Source organism: Diadema setosum, chromosome 21 (genome assembly GCF_964275005.1).
Source record: "Diadema setosum chromosome 21, eeDiaSeto1, whole genome shotgun sequence".
Lineage (NCBI taxonomy): Eukaryota > Metazoa > Echinodermata > Echinoidea > Diadematoida > Diadematidae > Diadema > Diadema setosum.
This window is the reverse complement of record NC_092705.1, coordinates 7,096,961-7,116,251: the sequence shown is the minus strand read 5'-3', so window position 1 is coordinate 7,116,251 and position 19,291 is coordinate 7,096,961. Positions and strand designations below refer to the sequence as shown.

At 38.9% G+C, this 19,291-nt stretch overlaps 1 protein-coding gene across 1 annotated transcript; it reads left to right on the top strand.

Annotated features, from left to right (window-relative positions):
* The first annotated feature begins 584 nt into the window (after nt 1-584).
* On the top strand, nt 585-15,976 carry LOC140244774 (quinone oxidoreductase-like). Its single transcript, XM_072324393.1, has 8 exons — nt 585-689; nt 2,729-2,878; nt 5,405-5,565; nt 7,195-7,246; nt 10,477-10,629; nt 11,145-11,246; nt 12,596-12,691; nt 15,812-15,976. Exons 1-8 carry the CDS (start codon nt 585-587, stop codon nt 15,974-15,976), a joined length of 984 nt encoding a protein of 327 aa, XP_072180494.1.
* Nucleotides 15,977-19,291: the final 3,315 nt, after the last annotated feature.

Here is a 19,291-nt window from a genome sequence, read left to right as displayed (position 1 = left end):
ACAAACCAACAAACAACGCCAATTTGACTACACGGATACACCAAACTACCAGTCAGAGCATGGCGCTTTATGGTCAGAGCGTCTCGTGTCTGACACCCGTTTGCAATGACCTAATCCTATCTCGTTTTGAATGCTGGTACCAGTCTGTTAGCGGCGACTGAAAAACGTTTAGAAAAAAAAAGGCGGGTCACTGACACTCACATACTTGTGACTGCGTTGTGGTTGTTGTTGTTATATTTCATAGTCCATTATTGGGAAAGTAACGTTGAGGAATGCAAAGTACCCTCGTTAAGTCATACTCATTACGAATGCCATTCTGGTCACACCAAGTATAATCAACTTGGTAAAACTGCAGAAAAACCAGTGAAGACGTCAAAATGAAACTGCGTCCCATTTTATGACATATATCGACTGTCAATCATTTTTTGGTCGATATAGCATCAATTCATTTAAGAAGTTATTTGACGATCCATCTTCAACTGTCATCAATTGTTATAGCATTGTTTATGGGCACGCCTCGCAACACTGTAGTCTTGCAGGTAATTCATTGGCGACTTTTATTTGCTTGCAGGACAGTAGCTGCTATGGCGGGGCGAACGATGAGGGCGGTTGTCATCGAGGAGCTAGGAAGCGCTCAGACGATGAAGGTCAACCCGTCTGCTCAAGTTCCGCTTCCAGGAGCCAACCAGGTACGACAGTTTCCATCGGCAAACTCCCCATTATGTAAAGCCAGTAATATTTCGTATAACCCTTTCAGAAACACAGACCTTTCGTTGAACCATAAGACTAGTCAGCAGGGCAGGCGGAGCGTTTTCAAAAGTGGGGGGGGGGGGGGAGGGACCCACTTCCGGGTTTCAAAAAAAAAAGTCTTCAGCGGAAAAACAACCTTACCGCGCTCACACTTCAAAATTTTATTCAAAATATATTTCTATTTAGTGCCACTTTCGTACTTCCGGGTTGACAAAAGTGTGTGTGTGGGGGGGGGGGGGGGGGAGCAAAGTGATGACACCTTATGTATTCCTTTGTATGGTGAACAAAAAGTGGGGGGAGAGGGGCAGCCCCCACGGCCCCCAGTTCCGCCGGCCATGCGCAGGGCCGGCAAAATTTCGCTCCCAGGAGCTAACCAGGTACGTCAGTCACGATCGGCAATCTCCCTATAATGCCAGTAATAAACATTTAACTCTTTCACAAACACAGATCTCCTGTAGAGAGTGTGCAGATTTCGTGTGTGTATGGGGGAGGGGGTGGTGGGTAAAGAAGAAAAAAACACGTCTAACAGCTAATGAAAACTGTGTTTTACATCACTTTCTAAGGTGTCTTTTTTCATGAAGAAGGGTTACGATACTGTGTCGAAAGTCGTCAAAGAAATAGGAACATCCGAATCGGTTGAGGGAATGTAAGAGGATGTCCCTACCACCCCCTTCCCCCCCCCCCCCCCATCCCCACCGCTTTATGGTTGGGACTTTGGTGTCTCAAAATCTTATTTTTGTGCACGTTTAGATTGATATGCAGGTAATTTAACAATAATAATAGTGTCCATATCATATACAAACATGGTATTCAACAACAATAAACAAACATGTAAGATATATCTTTATTTGATCAAATCAGATATAACAGTTTGTGATTGATGAACAATATTTAACGTGATAGTTTGGCAATACAATTCAATACAATACCAGCACAATATCTGGTTTTAAAAGAAGAAGAAAAAGAAAAAGAGGGGAAGGAGGGAGGAGGAGGAGGAGGAGGAGAAGAAGAAGAAGAAGAAGAAGAAGAAGAAGAAGAAGAAGAAGAAGAAGAAGAAGAACAAGAAGTTGTATTGTTAGAACGAGTCAGGGTCAACTGCGCGATAGCGGCGTAGACACCGAATCCATCGTACCGGCGTGGGGTATAGCGTTGTTTCATATTACATACAGTTCGGATGTCGCCACTCTATAAGGCTGCGGCGTATTTAATGTTAACAATATTGTACATTTAACATGGAAATATAATGCACTCACTGTTACATTACACATGTATACAAATATTTGCTTAAACTTCCGTGTGTACGTGATATAGGTGACGGGAATTTGAAGGGAAGGGGACATCCTCTAACCTTCACAAACGCAAACTCACACCAGGGAGGTTCTTTCTTCCACCTCCCTGCTCACACACACGCACACACACACATTTTATCGATAAGAACAAACGGAGCGAGCAAGCTCTAAAATTTGCACAAAAATAATATTTTAATGGTGGATGTCTACTTTCGCCATTTGGCAATTTGAAGGGAAGGGGACATCCTCTAACCTTCACAAACGCAAACTCACACACACGCACACACACACACGCACACACACACATAAACACACACACATTCACTCACACGCTACACACAAACATTCACTCACACGCTACACACAAACACACACACGCACATGCACACATAAACACACACACACTCACACACACGCTCACACACACACACACACACGCACACGTTACGTTAAGCCACTTACGTCTTAATGATGACATTCGAAATGCCATTTTTACATGTGAGCTATTTTAAACGAAATCAAACTTGTCTCCGCGTTTATTTTCTTTAATTGAAGAGTTATGTAGGGGGAACAAAGTTTTGACAAAATATTAAACTATTCCTGTAGATTTTTTATGATGTCATTGTTCTTATTTTTCGTTATCAAATCGGAACGATCCCCCCCCCCCCCCAATAAAAAAAAAAAAAAAGGTGCTGATCAAAATGAAAGCCGTAGGAATAAACGAGCTGGACCTTCGGATACGGGCGACGGGATGGCGCTGGTACACGCCGCCGTTTACGCTCGGCATCGACGGAGCTGGGGTGATCGACTCGGTGGGAGAAGGCGTCACAAGTTTAGCGGTATGTTGTCATACGTTATTATAATCATTATCATCATGATCATCATCTGATTTCTCCTTTCTCATTCACCCGGTGATCTGAAAAGATTTGTTTGTTTTTTTAATTATGATTTATTGTCCAATGCGGAAATTCAGTTTTCACATGGTTTGACAATACAGAGAGAATACAGTGTCAATGATATCATAGACATTGCCTTGTATGATATAGCACTTGATAATCCCGGCGGGAGTTATATATTCCCGAAGCGCGCAACACTGGGGAAAATATTGTCTCGAAGGGCGAATATAACACCCAAGGGACCGTAAACTTGGTTACTAAGTATATTATTATGTGGTATATATGGGTACACATCATTTCAGTCTATATAGTTATAGCTCCATCGGCAGCCATTCAAGTTCTGGAGATAAATTTATACCTGACGTCACGTCGCTGCTCGCAATATAACGATTTCGACTTGCATTAGTCACGTGGTTGCATTATTACCAGTCATCGACCATAGATCTTTGTGCAGGTCAATCTATGAGACTTGTAAGAGAAACGGTATTATCACCTCATGTGGTTTGCATTTTGAGAATGTGACTTATATCGCAGCTTGATGGTAAAAAGTGAAACTGTTATTTCATGTCCGACAATAGCGACGATGAATACAATTATTCCATTTCTAATTCAATTCAAATCAGTTCAATTCAATAGTTTATTTATCCCCCCCCCCAAAAAAATGATACAAAGCAATACATGTGTCACTTCGACTTCCATATTCTTATTGTTCGTACTGTTTGATTTATACTTTTGCATACTCTATACTCAATTCTCAAAGGCATCTTGAACACGGAGAGGTATTTCATTCTGCTAAACGATCATAAAGTCATACCAGCCCAGAAAAAATTGAATTGAATTGAAAAAAAAGGAAAAAATCGGGGTTATCCCACTAGACCGACATCCACGAGTCATACATCCCACGAGTTCGACATTGAAAACAGGTCCATAAGTCATACAGCTCAAGAGTCATACAGCCCATGAGTTCGACACTTGTCTAGGTAAAAACAGCCCACGAGTTCGACAGATACAACACGGCGCTTAATGTGTCGGTCTCGTATGGGCTGTATAACTCATGAGCTGTATCGTGGGGTGTATGACTCGTGCATGTCGGTCTCGTGACGTGCACCCCCTTGTTGGTAGACAATGCTTGAAAGCTGCATGCAGACACTACTCGTATAAGCCGAAGCTATTACACGCAATGTTGTGATGATCATTCAAAATGAGGATATAAAATAATCCATAATGATGTTTATCAAATTCACATGATCATACAGGGATGCACGAGACTTACTGGTAATCATTATAAAAGCGTGTATCATATTACTACCTGTTATTCTATAATCTGTAATGATTTTGTGGGTCGGGGGCGTTCTCTCTCTGTGGGTTTTATGTGGTTAATCCCCGTTATTCAATTTTGTAATGTATTTTGTTTTTGTAGTATTTCGACTGTTTCATGTGATCGTAAAGCAGCATGTTTCATCGTCTTCTTTTTGTTGGGACCTGCCCTGACAAGACCCCTGGCGTTGGAACAATTCATATAATGATTTGTGACATATTACCGAAATTTTTTTTATACATTGTATTGAACACGGAATGCAGAAATAAACTGGACTAAACTGATGTGGTTGACTGATCTCAACCACATCCATCATAGCACGTAGTACATGAAACAAACGAGTTTATGACGTCATTGCCTCACGTTTTTCCCTAATCAGTGGCAGATCCAGAGGGGCGCACCGGGCTTGCGCCTCTCTTTATGCTTTTTTTTTGTCAAAACAAAAGAAATAAAAAGAAAATGATGTTAGGATGGCAACTCTTGGCGGAATGACAACTTCCAATAGCAACAGCCAATCAGGGGGCTGAATTCTTGTCGTTACTATGACAATTGTCATTCCAGCATGAGTTTCTGTCATATCCACTTTTTATGAAATGGGGCCCCGGACCCGCGCCCTGCTATTCGATACTCAAGTGTTTCAGTTCATATTCATTGCAATGATAGCGAGAAAAGTAGAACCTGTGACCTTGACGATGTCCTATATAATCTGTATGAAGATAACTTTTGTGGGGAAGGGTTCTGTATTATAGTAGTTGTTAGGCGATCGGAAAAAAACCAAGCTGTTTATGATACTCACGGAGACAAACCAATAGGAGATTCGTGAGGCGTCGAAATCGTCACTTCATGTGAGAACATATGAAGTTCTGTGATTCGTTATTATGTACGAACCAGCGAAAGATCACTTGTGACGTCCATAACGACGTCACCTCATTATGGTGATGAACATGAATAGATGACCCGATTTTAAAAGAATTAAAGAGTTCAATACATGTAACTTTTTTTCTGTCTACAATCTTTTTTTTTAAATTCTTATTATTTTGTTGTTGCTGAGAAAAGGTTTACTACCCCTTTTGATTGACTCTTTTGTTTTAATTAAAGTGAATATTGAATGTGGAATTCAATTTGCCTCTGACAATATTGCATATACACAGCCGGGCGACAGGGTGTACGTCTTTCAGCCAATCACAGGCACGTACGCCGAATATTGTCTAGCAGATGAGAGCCGAGTCTTCAAACTACACGACAAGCTAACCTTTGAGGAGGGAGCTGTTATGCCAAATCCCTACATGTGCGGTATCAGGGCTCTTACGAGGTAAAGAATTCTATCTTTTAGTTCAATATTTACCGATAGACCAGTTCGTAATTCCACTTTGCGCATGAGCAGAAAAAGGTCATTTTGTACCAACAAGCATTTTGGTTTGCAAATTCACTGAGATACGCATCTGTGATTCCATGATTATTCCTGTGATCCTTACCTAAATGGTGCTTACCAGCACATCCACCTGACAGCAAGAATGGTATTTCGCAATATAAAAGGTAATAGGCTGTTATTGCATTCAATACAAAAAAAAAAATGAAATGGATGCCTGCTAAATTGTCAACGGATGAGGTATTCTGATCACCTGATCTAAACGCAAGTTCATTCTTTGTTTGAACATGAATTCCATAAATTGTTATGTCGGGCACGCTTATGCATTATGCCGCTTTGAAAACGAGTGAAGTGCCTAACCAGCCGAGAAAAAAGAAAGGTCATTTGTACCAATGTGTACATGAGTTAATAACAAACTGGCTTATAAAGTAGGGCCTATACGAGTAACCACACTTTTGTGGCTTAACTCTACATCTTTTTAGCAGGATTTTCACTATATTGTTCAGGTTACATATTAAGATGGAGTAAAAATGAAAACTCAATTCTTTTAACCTTATACGAGCACTTCTTTGCTCTAATTAGTTTGTTCCTGTTTCAGAATTAGTGAAAGTCTCTCAGTTGCTGAATGCCTAATGGATTCTCAAATGGATACGATCCTGTTTCTAAAATGAGCTATACTTTTTGTTTTGGAAAATGGGAGTGGTTGCAGTGACAAGCAGTACTTCATAGGAGAGATATCAAGTCCTTTCTCACTTCGTTTCAGTAGTCCTCGTGTCCGACTATATTATTTCCTAATAATAGCCATGCCTACCTGTATAATTTCATTGGGTGCGTTATCTGTAAACAGTATATCACAACCAATTGTCATGTGACATTAATTCTATATTTTCCCTTTGCACTTGGAACTAGTAGTATTCTAATAGTTCAACTCATTACATGCGCATGGTATAGCAACAATCACTTTTATTTTGGAAGACGTGGTAAAAATGCTAAACACCATGAACTATTAGGGTCACACAGCACTGTAGTATAGACGCATGAAAATGGCAAGGACGAAATAGAGTTTTAGGTTTCATGATTTTGCTGCAGATATTATCCTCACGGTCTTGGTACTGGTATTATAAATTGGCAACCCTGAATTTTGCTGGTCTCCTCAGAGAAAGATTCGATTGAACCAATTAGTATTCTTTACATCTAAACAAATCATGAAAAAAAATAGTCTAATGTGATACATGAGACAGAATAATAACTTTAATCTCTTTATATAAGAATATGTTGCCAATGTGAAGGTCACTTTACCGGATTTGCACCGTAATCTTTGCGAGGAAAGTGAGAAGAACACGAAAGGCGGAAGAGAGATTATTTACATCAGCACAAATATCATTGACAAACGATATTAAATCTAGTGGCTCGTAAACTTGGCAAATACCAGTAGATCGACGAAACACATACCCATTTATGCGGTATTGATAGCAGTATTAAAAGTTATCACGTTATTGGATATACGTCGGGCTTTTGTATGTTTTTGTTTTTATCCTTTCTCTAAAAATTTACCATGTGCTTCGTTTACAGAGCCAACTTCAAAAAGGGAGAAACCGTTCTCGTCCAAGGCGCCAGTGGCGGGGTAAGTGTCTTTATTTTTTGTTAGTCTTTGCGTTGAACCTAGCGTGAAAAATAACTTGTGAAAAGCATGCACCTAACACCACAAGCGGCATCCAGGCTTGTACAGAATAAAGACACTCGGGGACGCATTATCATTGGTGCGTTTTTGCCTTTTGGCCTACTTTCATTATTTTGATCAGATTTGGGGGGGGGGGTGGGGGCGCTGTGGCATAGTGGATAAGACTCCCGACTCCCGATCGGAGGACCCGAGTTCGATTCCCGCCCAGTGCGCACGTCCTTGGACAAGATGTTTTTACCCACTATGTCCCTCTCCACCCAGGTGTATAAATGGGTACCTGGCAACGCTAGGGTAATGATAATGGCAGGGCCTCTGGTAGAGCAGTGGCAACACTGAAGAGGCTACCCTGGATAAATAAGACCATATCATTATTATTATTATCATCATCAGATTTGATTCGATTCGATTCGACTTTGCTTCCTCCGAACACTGTGATGTGCACACTAAAATGTTATGATATAAGAGAGCAACGTATTAAAGAAGCAATGACAGATATTGAAAGAAAGAGGTTATCGATACAGAAAGGAGAAGATGTGTTAGATTTGCGACAGACAGATATCGGCTGACCCTGCTTCGAATACAATTCCACATGCAGTTCATGTTCAAGTTGGCTTTAATCTCTTTCATTCTTAAATTCTTTGAAGGATAAGTCCACCTTCATATACATGCGGATTGAGTGAATGTAACAATATTAGTAGAACACATCCATGAAACTTTGAGGAAAATCCGACAATCCGTTCAAAAGTTACGAATTTTTACAGTATCTGCACAATCACTGCTGGATGAGAAGACAGTGCATGATGTCACATGGGTAGACCGATATAAGGAAAAAAAAATCACAAAACTTTACTTTTTGATTAAAGTGCGCATTTCTTCGACTTGTTACTGACGTATGTTAGGGGTAAGATTATTCCTATTTCCTTCTGAGAGAGAGTAATCGAGTGTTCTTTTGTCATGCGAGAAAAGTGAAAATATGTTGAATTTTCTTTGTACTTTCTTTATATCGTTGTACACAATACATCACAAGCTCTGGTAGTCTGCTCATCCAGCCGTGACTGAGCAGAAACTTCAACAATTCCTAACTTTTGAACGGATTGTCTGATTTTCCTCAAACTCTCACTGATTTGTTCTATTAAACTAAATTTGCTGCATTCACTCAACCCACATGTATATATATGAACAAGGTGAACTTGTCCTTTAATTCTTTAATTGATTCACTGTGATACATGAGCTTCAATATCTGATAAGAGGAAGACTAAATTGTTGAAATTCACCACGATGCTTCGCTTAGGGCCAGATGGTAAGGCGACTTACGATAACTCTTGTTTGCGGTGCCACGCTGTCCCGAAATTAACACAAGGTGGCGATCCGAGTATCAAGTTTTGAAGCATAAGAATGGTATATAGTTTTGGTTGAGATGGGGTTTCAGGTTTCCAACTTTTTTTTGTGTGATAATGAGAAAGTTCTTATGTAATATGAAAGAACATACAATTCTTTGAAAAAGGAGATCAAAGCTTTTTTGATGAAAATAGTTTTGAAATGACTGAGATATCCTGAAACAAAAGAGGTCCTAGTAAAAGATGGGACTCACCATTTATCAGGACCACTTTGTTTTGCTTGTTTTTCGATATCTCAGCCATTTTAAATACCGATTTTCATCAAATGAACTTTGAATTCCTTTCTAGAAGTGTATGCTCTTTAATATTTTGTGAGTGGTTCCTAATTAATCTCGCAAAAGGTGTAAACCTGAACCCCCATCTCAACCGAAACTATACTATCCCTTTAATTGCCCGTGAATCCCCATGTCAACCCAAACTATACCATCCCTTTAAAGGTCCAGTTTACCTTTGGGAGCAGTGATTTCAAAAATGTTCAAGATATCACATTTGATGCATATGTGTAGGTCTGTTGTATCACAAAACATCCTACCATATAAAATTTTTGCAATAAAGCCTAGAATATGAGGAGATATCTGCATTTTTCTCAATAAACCATAATTGTATACGGTTTAGTCTGGAAGCATTCTTATTATAACTATTGTTCACATTTTGTGTATTTAACAGTACTTAACATCGATTATATGGATTAAAATTTTTACAGTGGTTGTTTCTATCCCTAACTCACATTTTAGAACTATTTTTAAAGCACTAGTGTTGGGTTTTTGTTTCATCTGCAAATGGTAAATTATGCCTTTAAATTGGCCCGGACATGTTCAGCTGATGGTTAAAAGCCAATCAACAGCCAAAGCAGGTACGATGCATACCTACACAATGTCACACGATGGCACCCGAACCACACACGAAGGATACATGAATATGTGAATGCTTATATTTAAAAGAAGATAAACTTGAAGGAGAACGATGCCAACACGAAGATTTTGTCAAGGCTCAGGAAGCTCCTGCTGGAGCCTGAGTAACTCACCCGTCGCGGCGGTCGTACCATGATGGCTTAAAGGGAATGCGGCTAGTAACTGATCAGTGGAAATCAGTGGGAATGCTGGGGGATGATTGTTCCAATTCTTGTGGGATTCATTTAAGAGTACATTATATATCTGTTGTTGTGTGAAAATTATTTACTTCAGAATGGTCTCATATTCAAGTATTGTTCAGTTTAATGTTTCCTGGTTAGAATGCCTGTACAGTGACGGGGCGATTAAACTGCACATTACTTGAATATGAGACCATTCTGAAGCAAATAATTTTCACACAATAATAGATATATAATGTACTCTTAAATGAATCCAACAAGAATTGGAACAATCATCCCCAGCATTCCCACTGATCAGTTACTATAGCCATCCCCTTTAAGATGCCGCCTCCAATGTTTATACGATCGGAGCCAGATTTCAATATTTCCTTTTTATACGTTGTGTCCATCTTTGCTCAATTTCGGGACGGTATGACGCCTGCGTTTAGCGAGAAGGCTGGAGTCCGGCAAATACGCCAAGATAAATATGTAAAAAACCTTCTTCATCATGACAGAAATAGTTTATGGCTTCTTATTTTGACAAAGACGCCTTGCCGTGTTTCAACAGGTAGCAATATCCGTATTACTAGTTCCTTTCACTGACATTGTCTTCTAATAAAAGGCTGCTCTCCCTTTTCCTCCCTCCCTCATCACCCCTCCCCCCCCCCCCCCTCCCCAACTCATTAATATTTACTGCCCCTTTACAGTTCGGCTTGGCCGCTGTGCAGCTGGCCCGCGGTCTCGGCGCGTCGAAGGTAGTCGGGTCCGCTGGCAGCGAGAAAGGACGGAAGCTCGTGAAGGAGATGGGCGCCGATGTCGTGCTTGATTACAAAAGTCTTACCTTCAAACAGCAACTCCGGGTAAAGAGTTTCATTAATTCAAAAGTCTGCGACATTTTAACACTAACTTGGTGCAGGTGACAATTCACCTCGCGTTCCAGGTTGACTTGGAAGCATAAAGCGGCTGTGCAGAAAAGTCGCAAACTCCATCGTATCGGATTTAGACACTACAAAAACTTAGAAAATCACAGAATAAAGATTTTCAGTTTTCCTCAAAAGCATTGATAGGACTATTTGTTATTATCACCAGTACAAGTTAGACCAGATGATGACGTCACTACGGCCCCGCAAATCTCCCTTGCATACGGATCTTCACCTAATGTCTTTTTGACATGAATTTATATGATATATGTATATATAAAAGAAAATAATCTTCAGATTAACCTCTTTCACACTGAAAAAAAAAATAATAGCATTTTACACAGTTGGAATTTGGTTAAAGTTGTTTGTACTGTATCTAAAACATTTTCCTGCTCTGTCTGCATGACTGCATGTCTGTCTGTCTGCCTGTCTCTATATCATTCTCTCTTCTCCAGGACACGTTTGGACCTAAGGGTGTGGACGTCATCATCGAGACGAACGTTGACGTGAATTTCGAGCTGGACATGGAGCTGGCGGCTAGGATGGGCCGTATCGTGGTACGTGTGGATGTACACTCTAAAAACATCCGGGTCAGTCTGACCCGGAAGAAGGCCTGTTGGGGCCACACTCCGTTCCGGGTCAGAAATGACAAGGAATGGGGTCAGATATGATCCCATTAAAGGTAGGGAATCCTATTTGCATGCCTTAAATGAAGAGTTGTATAAATACGGTGGTATGTTGAAGAGAGTATCATTTTAGAAACTCCCATAAAGTATTGAAAGTGGAAGGTAACATTTAGTACATTTTTATTGACCGTTAGATTTTGAATTGAATTTTTTCGGGGCTCACCGTAAATTCCAGTACATTATTAGGCTACCTTTGCAGACCCATGCACCGCATGTGTGTCCATCATGTATATTTTGTGAAGAAAGTTCATCAAAACTTACAAACATTTCTATATACATTCTTGCCACACACTCTATATGCTATTACATCAGCTCTTATACTTTTAGATTTGTGTATATAGATAAAAAATACAGAAGACTGCAATAAAAAGGCTTAAGTGTGGCTGACACACAGAACTACTGAATAGGTGAGTTTTGTGCATTATTCAAATTGTAGATAACTGTTGACTTCCAAATTTCTCAGCAGTGGCCTAAACAAGTCCCCTGAGGTTCATATTTAATGTTTTGCTGCATTTTGGGAGGTCTTTAAAAGGTATCCCCTACCTTTAAGAGTCATGAATTTGGTCAGGGTGATCCCATTCCGGGTCTGCATGACCAAATTACAAGTCATTTTTGACCTGGAACGGAGTGTGACCCCAACGGACCCTTTTCCGGGTCAGTTCTGACCCGGATGTTTTTAGAGTGTAAGTTCTCAAAACTCTTCCGGTGGATTGGAGATATCTATTAGCGATCATTTACATTGTGTGTCAATATAACTTCTACTGACAAAATGTCATTGTTTATTCACTTTTATTGTAGTGCGGGTTCATACGCCAGACTTGTGTACTTATGCAATATAATACCTTTGGCGAAAGTTTCCCCTGATTGAACTACTGTAGTAGTCTGCAAACGAAACCAAACATTTTATCTTTTCTTTTGCGACTTAATCTGTTCTTAGTATTGTTGTCTTTGCCCTTTCATGGCAATATCAGCGGGTCGGGTTACCATAAAATATTTAATTCCAAAGGTCAAAAAATATTTTTGTATACAATCAGTGGAATTTAAATAGAAGGGCCTACAAGACTTAACTTTATGTCTTACGATGAATGACTATGTGACATGTGTGGAAATATATCTTTCTTTTTGTAACAGAGACTGAAGTATATATTTCCCAAACGTATAAGTAGGGTTCATCTTGCCCAATAACTATCTTTTTTTATGCTTTTCTTCTCTGAGTGCAGGTTCTGGGAAAACGCGGGCAGACTCTATGCACGCCGCAGAATTTGGTGTACAAGGAGACAACTGTGATGGGGTGCGCTCTTTTCTTCTGCGATGCGGTAAGTTTCTTTTCTTATCGACAACGGGGGCTGCGGACACCCCCCCCCCCCCCCCTCCCCATCTTTTTTTTTTTTTTTTTTTTTTTTTTTTTTTTTTTTACACAAAACAACGTTAGAAATGCCAACAACAAAAGTGATGGTAATGATTATTTTCACGCAGGCCTATATCTGTACGCTATGATAGGTTGATACTGCGAGGAGATATCACTGCAAATGCGATTGTAAGCTATATTACTGTATTGATGTACACAGTGAAACCACAAAATCCTGCGACTTTTTTTTTCGTTTTTTTTTTCGTTCAATTCCAATTAGATATTAACTGCTCTGTATCCGTCTTAGATATTTCGTATAATAATGATAATAATGATAACAATAATAATAAGAAGTTTTTTCTATTTCAGACTTGAGAAGAATTTCACAAAACAAAGATAACATAGAATATACCCATGTAAATTACAAATATGAATTAAGACATTAAAACCTAACAAAATAATCTCACATACACATACCATCTCAAAGTCGCTGATGCATCTGACATGATCATACGAATAAATTCAAATCTAATAAACACAATATGCTATTTTATACCAATGAGTTTTGAGTCAATATGAATAAGGAGGTATTCATATTTCCCTTACAAAATGTTTCCGAGTGTATTAAAATTGTCTTCTTTTTTAACTACTAGGCCTATACTCAGGCTAACTAGAAGCCCCTTTCCACCCCCCCCCCCCCCGACTGCCAATGTCTTAGTTATCGTTTAATAGCTTTTGATTATATCAAATGGTCTACAGTAATACTGTTCGGTGATTGATATATAGTCGCGTGACTAGTGCAGCAAGGATCAGAATTGTTATATTGTCTGTTGTGACGTCACGTCAGGTCATATAATTCCAAAATTTACCGGCTGCCGACAGGACCAGAATGAAATGATGAATATCTATGTAAAATCATGAATTATAGTACGTGCTAGTGCCTCTTCATGTAATATAACGCTTGCCAGCGGAAAGACATTTTTTTTTTTCCAGATGCCATTGAATTATTATCTCTTGGGGAAAATATAACTTCCGTGGGGATGCCAATTACTAGTAATCTACATCTCTTAAAAGGCAATATCTGTATAATATTGCCGGGTATAGTGAATTGAATTACTTTATGCCTTTTTATTTCATATCTTGCGTTTTGTGCTAACAACGACGTGCATTGCGTGACAGGAGCCAAACTGCACACTTTGTTTACGTGTTATATGATAGCATCCATTTTCAATGGTATACCATCGAATTTTATGATGGCATCCCCAAGTATGGATACATTATAAGGGTGAGCTATTACGAACAAGTCGAAGTTTATGATTGCCATAGGTGCCTATACCAAGAAATAGAACCTGACATCCGGGGGAGAAGGTACTGAACATGTGACCACTGTTATCACTCTCGTGCACACGTCGACCCAGAGGGGAATTTTTCAAGTGAAGGAAACAGTACAGGACTAATACAAACGTACCGTATGCCCCCCCCCCCCTCCAAAAAATAAAAAAATAAAAAAAAATACTCCGGGACCCTCCGCAATGATAACTTTAAAAATAGTGAATCAATCCAGATACAATTTCAGGGTATGAAACTATAACTTATTACCCACGTCTCTTACAGAAAACCCCATCCGATTTGCTTCAGTGGTCAAAGAGAAATGAGCATTTTTGTAGAGCATGTCAGGAATCCCTTCCCTCCAAGTTCTGTGCAGTTCCAAGAGCATCCAAGTGCTAAACTTGGAAGAATCAGACTCATGACATGCTTTACAAAGATCCACATTTCTCTGTGACCGCTTAACCAAACTGAATGGGGTTTTCTGCAAAATAGAGCTAAGATGTTATATTTAAGACCCTGAAGTAGCATTATAGACGGTTTAATCATATTGGGTGTTATCAATGCAAAAATCCGATTGTATTTTTTTTTTTTTGGACATACTGTATGATCATAGCCCTTGTACATAATTATCTAAACTGGTCAAACCTTGCGATCTACATTTACATTACAAAGAAACTCAAATCTCTCAAATCTTCTCTAAATCCTACACTTTGCTATACGCACTCAAAGCGACAAAATAAGAGACTTATAAAACGTTTCACAGAACTTTTCAGTTGTGAAATTTTCACGAAAATGGGACACCTGTAGCAACCGCAAAATGCAACTTCTGAACTTAATGATGTTGTCAGCTTGCTTCTTCGTTGATCTGTATACAAATTTTCACTACATTTTCCCCTTTCATTTTGATTTTAAGTCAAGACGAATAAGATGGCTCCTGAATCCGTCTTGTTCACACCTTAGCATAGCGAGAACTGTGAAGAAACGATATTGGACACCTATATAACACCTCCTTTTCGAGTTTGCTTACATTGTTGGGACCATTATGGCAATGCAAATGTGTACTGCATAAATTTGGTGAAAACATGCATGCACGTGAAACGTTGAAATCCCATAAACTGTCTAATTTAATTCTGGTTTTGATGAAAGATCGAAAAAAAAATGATTTTACCCTATCAACAGCCAATGCTTGATTATCGGGTGGAATTGCATTCGAACTTTAGACGTTTGTTTTTACCATCATTAGTATTACTATCATTCTTAGGGAGCTTTAGATTTTGACGCGCGGACGTTCAGATGAAACAAACAAACAAACAAACAAACAAACAAAAAAAAAAAAAAAAAAACATTTTCTGAGCATGCGCAGAAGCGCCCGTCAAGTCGATCTATTTTTTAGCTTGCGTCACCTGAGTTTTTCACTACGCGTACTGGGCTGTTTTTACGTCCGCACAGTTTGCAACGTAGAGAACTACTTCATGCACCGATCATACGGGCCGCCATTTTATTTTTATACGTTGCGTCCCAGCGTAATCTAAAGCTACTTTTCAACGCGACGCAGGGGAGAGGAGAACGTCCAGCGCACTCGTCGTCTCAAACGTCCGCGCGTCAAAATCTAAAGCTCCTTATTATTGTTATTATTATTATTATTATTATTATTATTATTATTATTATTATTATTATTATTATTATTATTATTATTATCATCATTATCATTATTATTATTATCACTATTATCATTATCATCATCATTATTGTCCCGCAGGAGACAAGGAAACGCATGAATGAAATCATCTACCGTGGTGTCGACGAAGGATGGCTGAAGCCATACGTCGGGACAAAATTTAAGCTGGAGGAGGTAAGCGAGAGTCATCTGCACGTGGAGAACCGCAAAGGCGCCAGCGGCAAGATCATCCTTCTAGTAGAATAATGACGCGGGGCACTTTCCGACTCCCCTGAACTATTTGTCATAACCAAAATGAAAACAACATCAACAGCAGCAGCAGCAACAACAACAACGACAAAATACCACCAGTTCCGAAAGAGAGATAGAAACAAAGTCAAGAGTGCATATGGGCTAGTACCAGACTTTACACTTGGTAATAGGAGGCGACGCTTCTATTGTGAAGATGATGGAGGCAACTCTTCGTGAATGTTCGTAATGCATGCAAACATTAAGTTTGGGATGTCTAACATTCCTCCATAGGCCTTGCTCGGCGCCGCTCTCTTTTTTTTTTCGAGGCGAAATACGAGGAGGCCAAGAAAAAGTTTCACATTGCACTTCATTATGAAATACAACTTGTATACGAGTGAAGAAACTCGGGATCTGGTTTACATTAATCGGAGTTTATGAAATATTGTTTCATCATGCCGGTGTGATCTTGTGTACGACAAACCCTGGTGAATTTCATCAGCCGTTGGCTACATGCAGGATCTTGTACGCTTGCAGATGCAATCACTTAAAGAAATCGCTCCTGCATAAACCACAGAGGTTCAATAAAGGGGACCTCCGGATGATTTTCAGCCTTTTCATTTGAACAACTATAAATTAGTTATACTGAGTACAGAGTGTCAGAATTTGTAGTGATTGGGATAAGGAATAAGGATGTTTTCAAAATTTATAACAAATTACAATGAACAAGGATGATGACGTGGCAGCCTCACCATAAGAATACATGGGTTGGGCCTCAAAGAAGCATAACAAAAGCAGAAGGCATGCACAGATTCTACACAGGTGGACTTGTTAAGCAAGCGGTATTGTAATGGAATTTAACACTGCTACATTTCTGACGTATTAATTTGAGCCTTCTGACATTGTTCAGTGTAATTTGTTCAATGTTTGTCAGAGTATTGGTTTCACAGCTCAAGGACCAAATTAAATTCTAAAAATCTATACGTGGAGCTATCGAATTATGTACTACATGATGTGAAATTATGAAAATCGTCTGGAATGTCCCTTTCAGAGATGGAGTCACAACAGTTATAATTCCTCTTTGATCCCAGGTTTGATGCCGCCACTAAAAAGTTTTTGAAGTATGCACCAAACTGGATCTGCCTCATATAGATAAGAAGACAACTGATTCATGTCTCATTGCATAATGACCAGCCACTCTCTAAGGAATATGTCTTTTTCATTCGCTGTGTGATTACTTTTCTCATCCCTACTTTTAAAAGACGCATGTATTATAATTAGGGAGGGGGCCATCTCCCTGATATGATGTATAAGATACATACATGTAATGGTACATACACGGGAATATGTGAATTAGATTGAACTAATCTGACATATCAATCTGTAAAGAACTAGACGATTAAGCCATATCAGTTTTATTTATTGGAATTAATCGGTACAGTTTCAAACACTTTCAAAACATACAGCTCTGACTGACACATTTGCGTGTATTTTTTTTTTTTTTTTTTTTTTTTTTGGGACGGGATTGTTATATCGTCGCTGGGGCGATAAGACCTCGTATCTACAAAATGTCAAATGTTCAGGAGAGCCAAAAAACATGGCGGCCAAAGCACTGTGGCGAATGGGATAGCCCGGCTTTCCTTTGACATGCCGTGGTGGCTTCATTTTTGGAGTAAGACAGTTGGGATTTGGACAGGACATCACTTAACCCATTATTTGACCATTAATCCAAAAAACTCATTTTCACCAAAATTGCAGATATAAGGCCTTATCACCCCAGCGACGATATGTTTTATCATTACGCAAAATTTCATTTAATTTACTAAATTAACGAGCAAAATGTACCAGATGTTATGGTGGAGTTCAAAATGAATCTTCAGATTGTAATCTTCAGATTGCTAAGAAAGACGGAGTCATCAAACCCCGACCTTCAGACAGAATGGTACCTGTGGAATTATTTTGTGCATCCCTGGAAAAATGTTCTGCTTGAATGAGTGTAGCCAGTAAATTGGAACTCAATTCAATTCAATTCAATTCAATTCAATTCAATTCAATTCAATTCATTTATTTCATTCTCATTTCTTTTCCAGCAATACATAACTCCAGCTTTTGCACCTCCTTGAATTAAATAAATCACCACTTCATTTTTGTTCGATTCATTTCCTGTAAAGTTATATTTATTATGCTACAAAAATTAACGAAAAGCCAATTATAGCAAACACATAATATACTTGTTCATGTACACGCATATGTACAAGTAGCCTACATACTATTACTGTGATTATCATAATTAATTTCATTATTAGATATGTACATAATACCTCAATAAGACAATACATGTAATAGATAAATAGGCCTTTTTATAGTAATAACCGATGTATATTACATTAATTAACACCGTATACGGTGTGACGTTAATGTATTCCATGGGATATATATCGCGTTTTTAAATGTTACGCGTATATCTTTTCGAATCTGTAAATACACACATACGAGTATATCTTCACAGAGATGGATAAATAAACGGATAAATCGAACAGCTGAATTTGCCTGTGTCTTTGCAGGGTACTGTACAGAGGGGGAAATATATGTGTCGGAGAAACTGTGATACAGCGTGATGGACACATTAAAAAAATATCTAACTTTTGCTGACTGAGCACTATGAAATTCAGAGGGCTGAAGAAACGTACACAAAAGTTATGCGAATTACCTAACCACCAAGATAACTTTGCACAAAATAATGTCACCCTGCCAGTAAACCAGTCCCAAAACGGTTTATTTTCACACTTGTGTTTGTGTGTGTGTGTGTGTGTGTGTGAGTGTGTGTGAGTGTGGGGGGGGGGTGGTGTAGGATTGGTGAATCTGGTCACTGTGCTTTAACCGTTTAAATTCTTGACCTAGGATGCAATGCAAATAATGCATGTTGACTTATTTTCCTGTATGTAAATACGAGACATGTTTTAGAATATATCTAATACACATGACCATGTACTATTTTTTTCTTCAGATTACTTGGATGCCCCCCCCCCCCCACAAAAAAAACTCAAAGAAAAAATTCTTCGAAACCAAGATTCTGCTAGTGACATCATCTGTCAATCATTGCTAAAGCAGAATGATTGAAACGATGGTGTTTGGTTGAGCTGGGGTATTCAGATTTTAACATTTCTGTGAGATGATTAGAAACCACAGTGACTTATGAAATATCAAAGACAATACAATTCTAAGAGGAATTAAAAGTTTGTTTGATGAATACCGGTTTTGAAATGGCTGAGATATCAAAAAACAAAATAAAACAAAGTGGTCCTAATGAAAGGTGGGTCCCACCTTTTATCA

What these genes read in the sequence shown, in the direction of transcription:
- LOC140244774 (XM_072324393.1), top strand. Translation starts at nt 585, where the DNA reads ATGGCGGGGCGAACGATGAGGGCGGTTGTCATCGAGGAGCTAGGAAGC. An exon ending in CGCTTCCAGGAGCCAACCAG is followed by an intron (nt 690 to 2,728) that starts GTACGACAGTTT and finishes AAAAAAAAAAAG; the next exon opens with GTGCTGATCAAAATGAAAGC. An exon ending in CCTTCAAACAGCAACTCCGG is followed by an intron (nt 10,630 to 11,144) that starts GTAAAGAGTTTC and finishes TCTCTTCTCCAG; the next exon opens with GACACGTTTGGACCTAAGGG.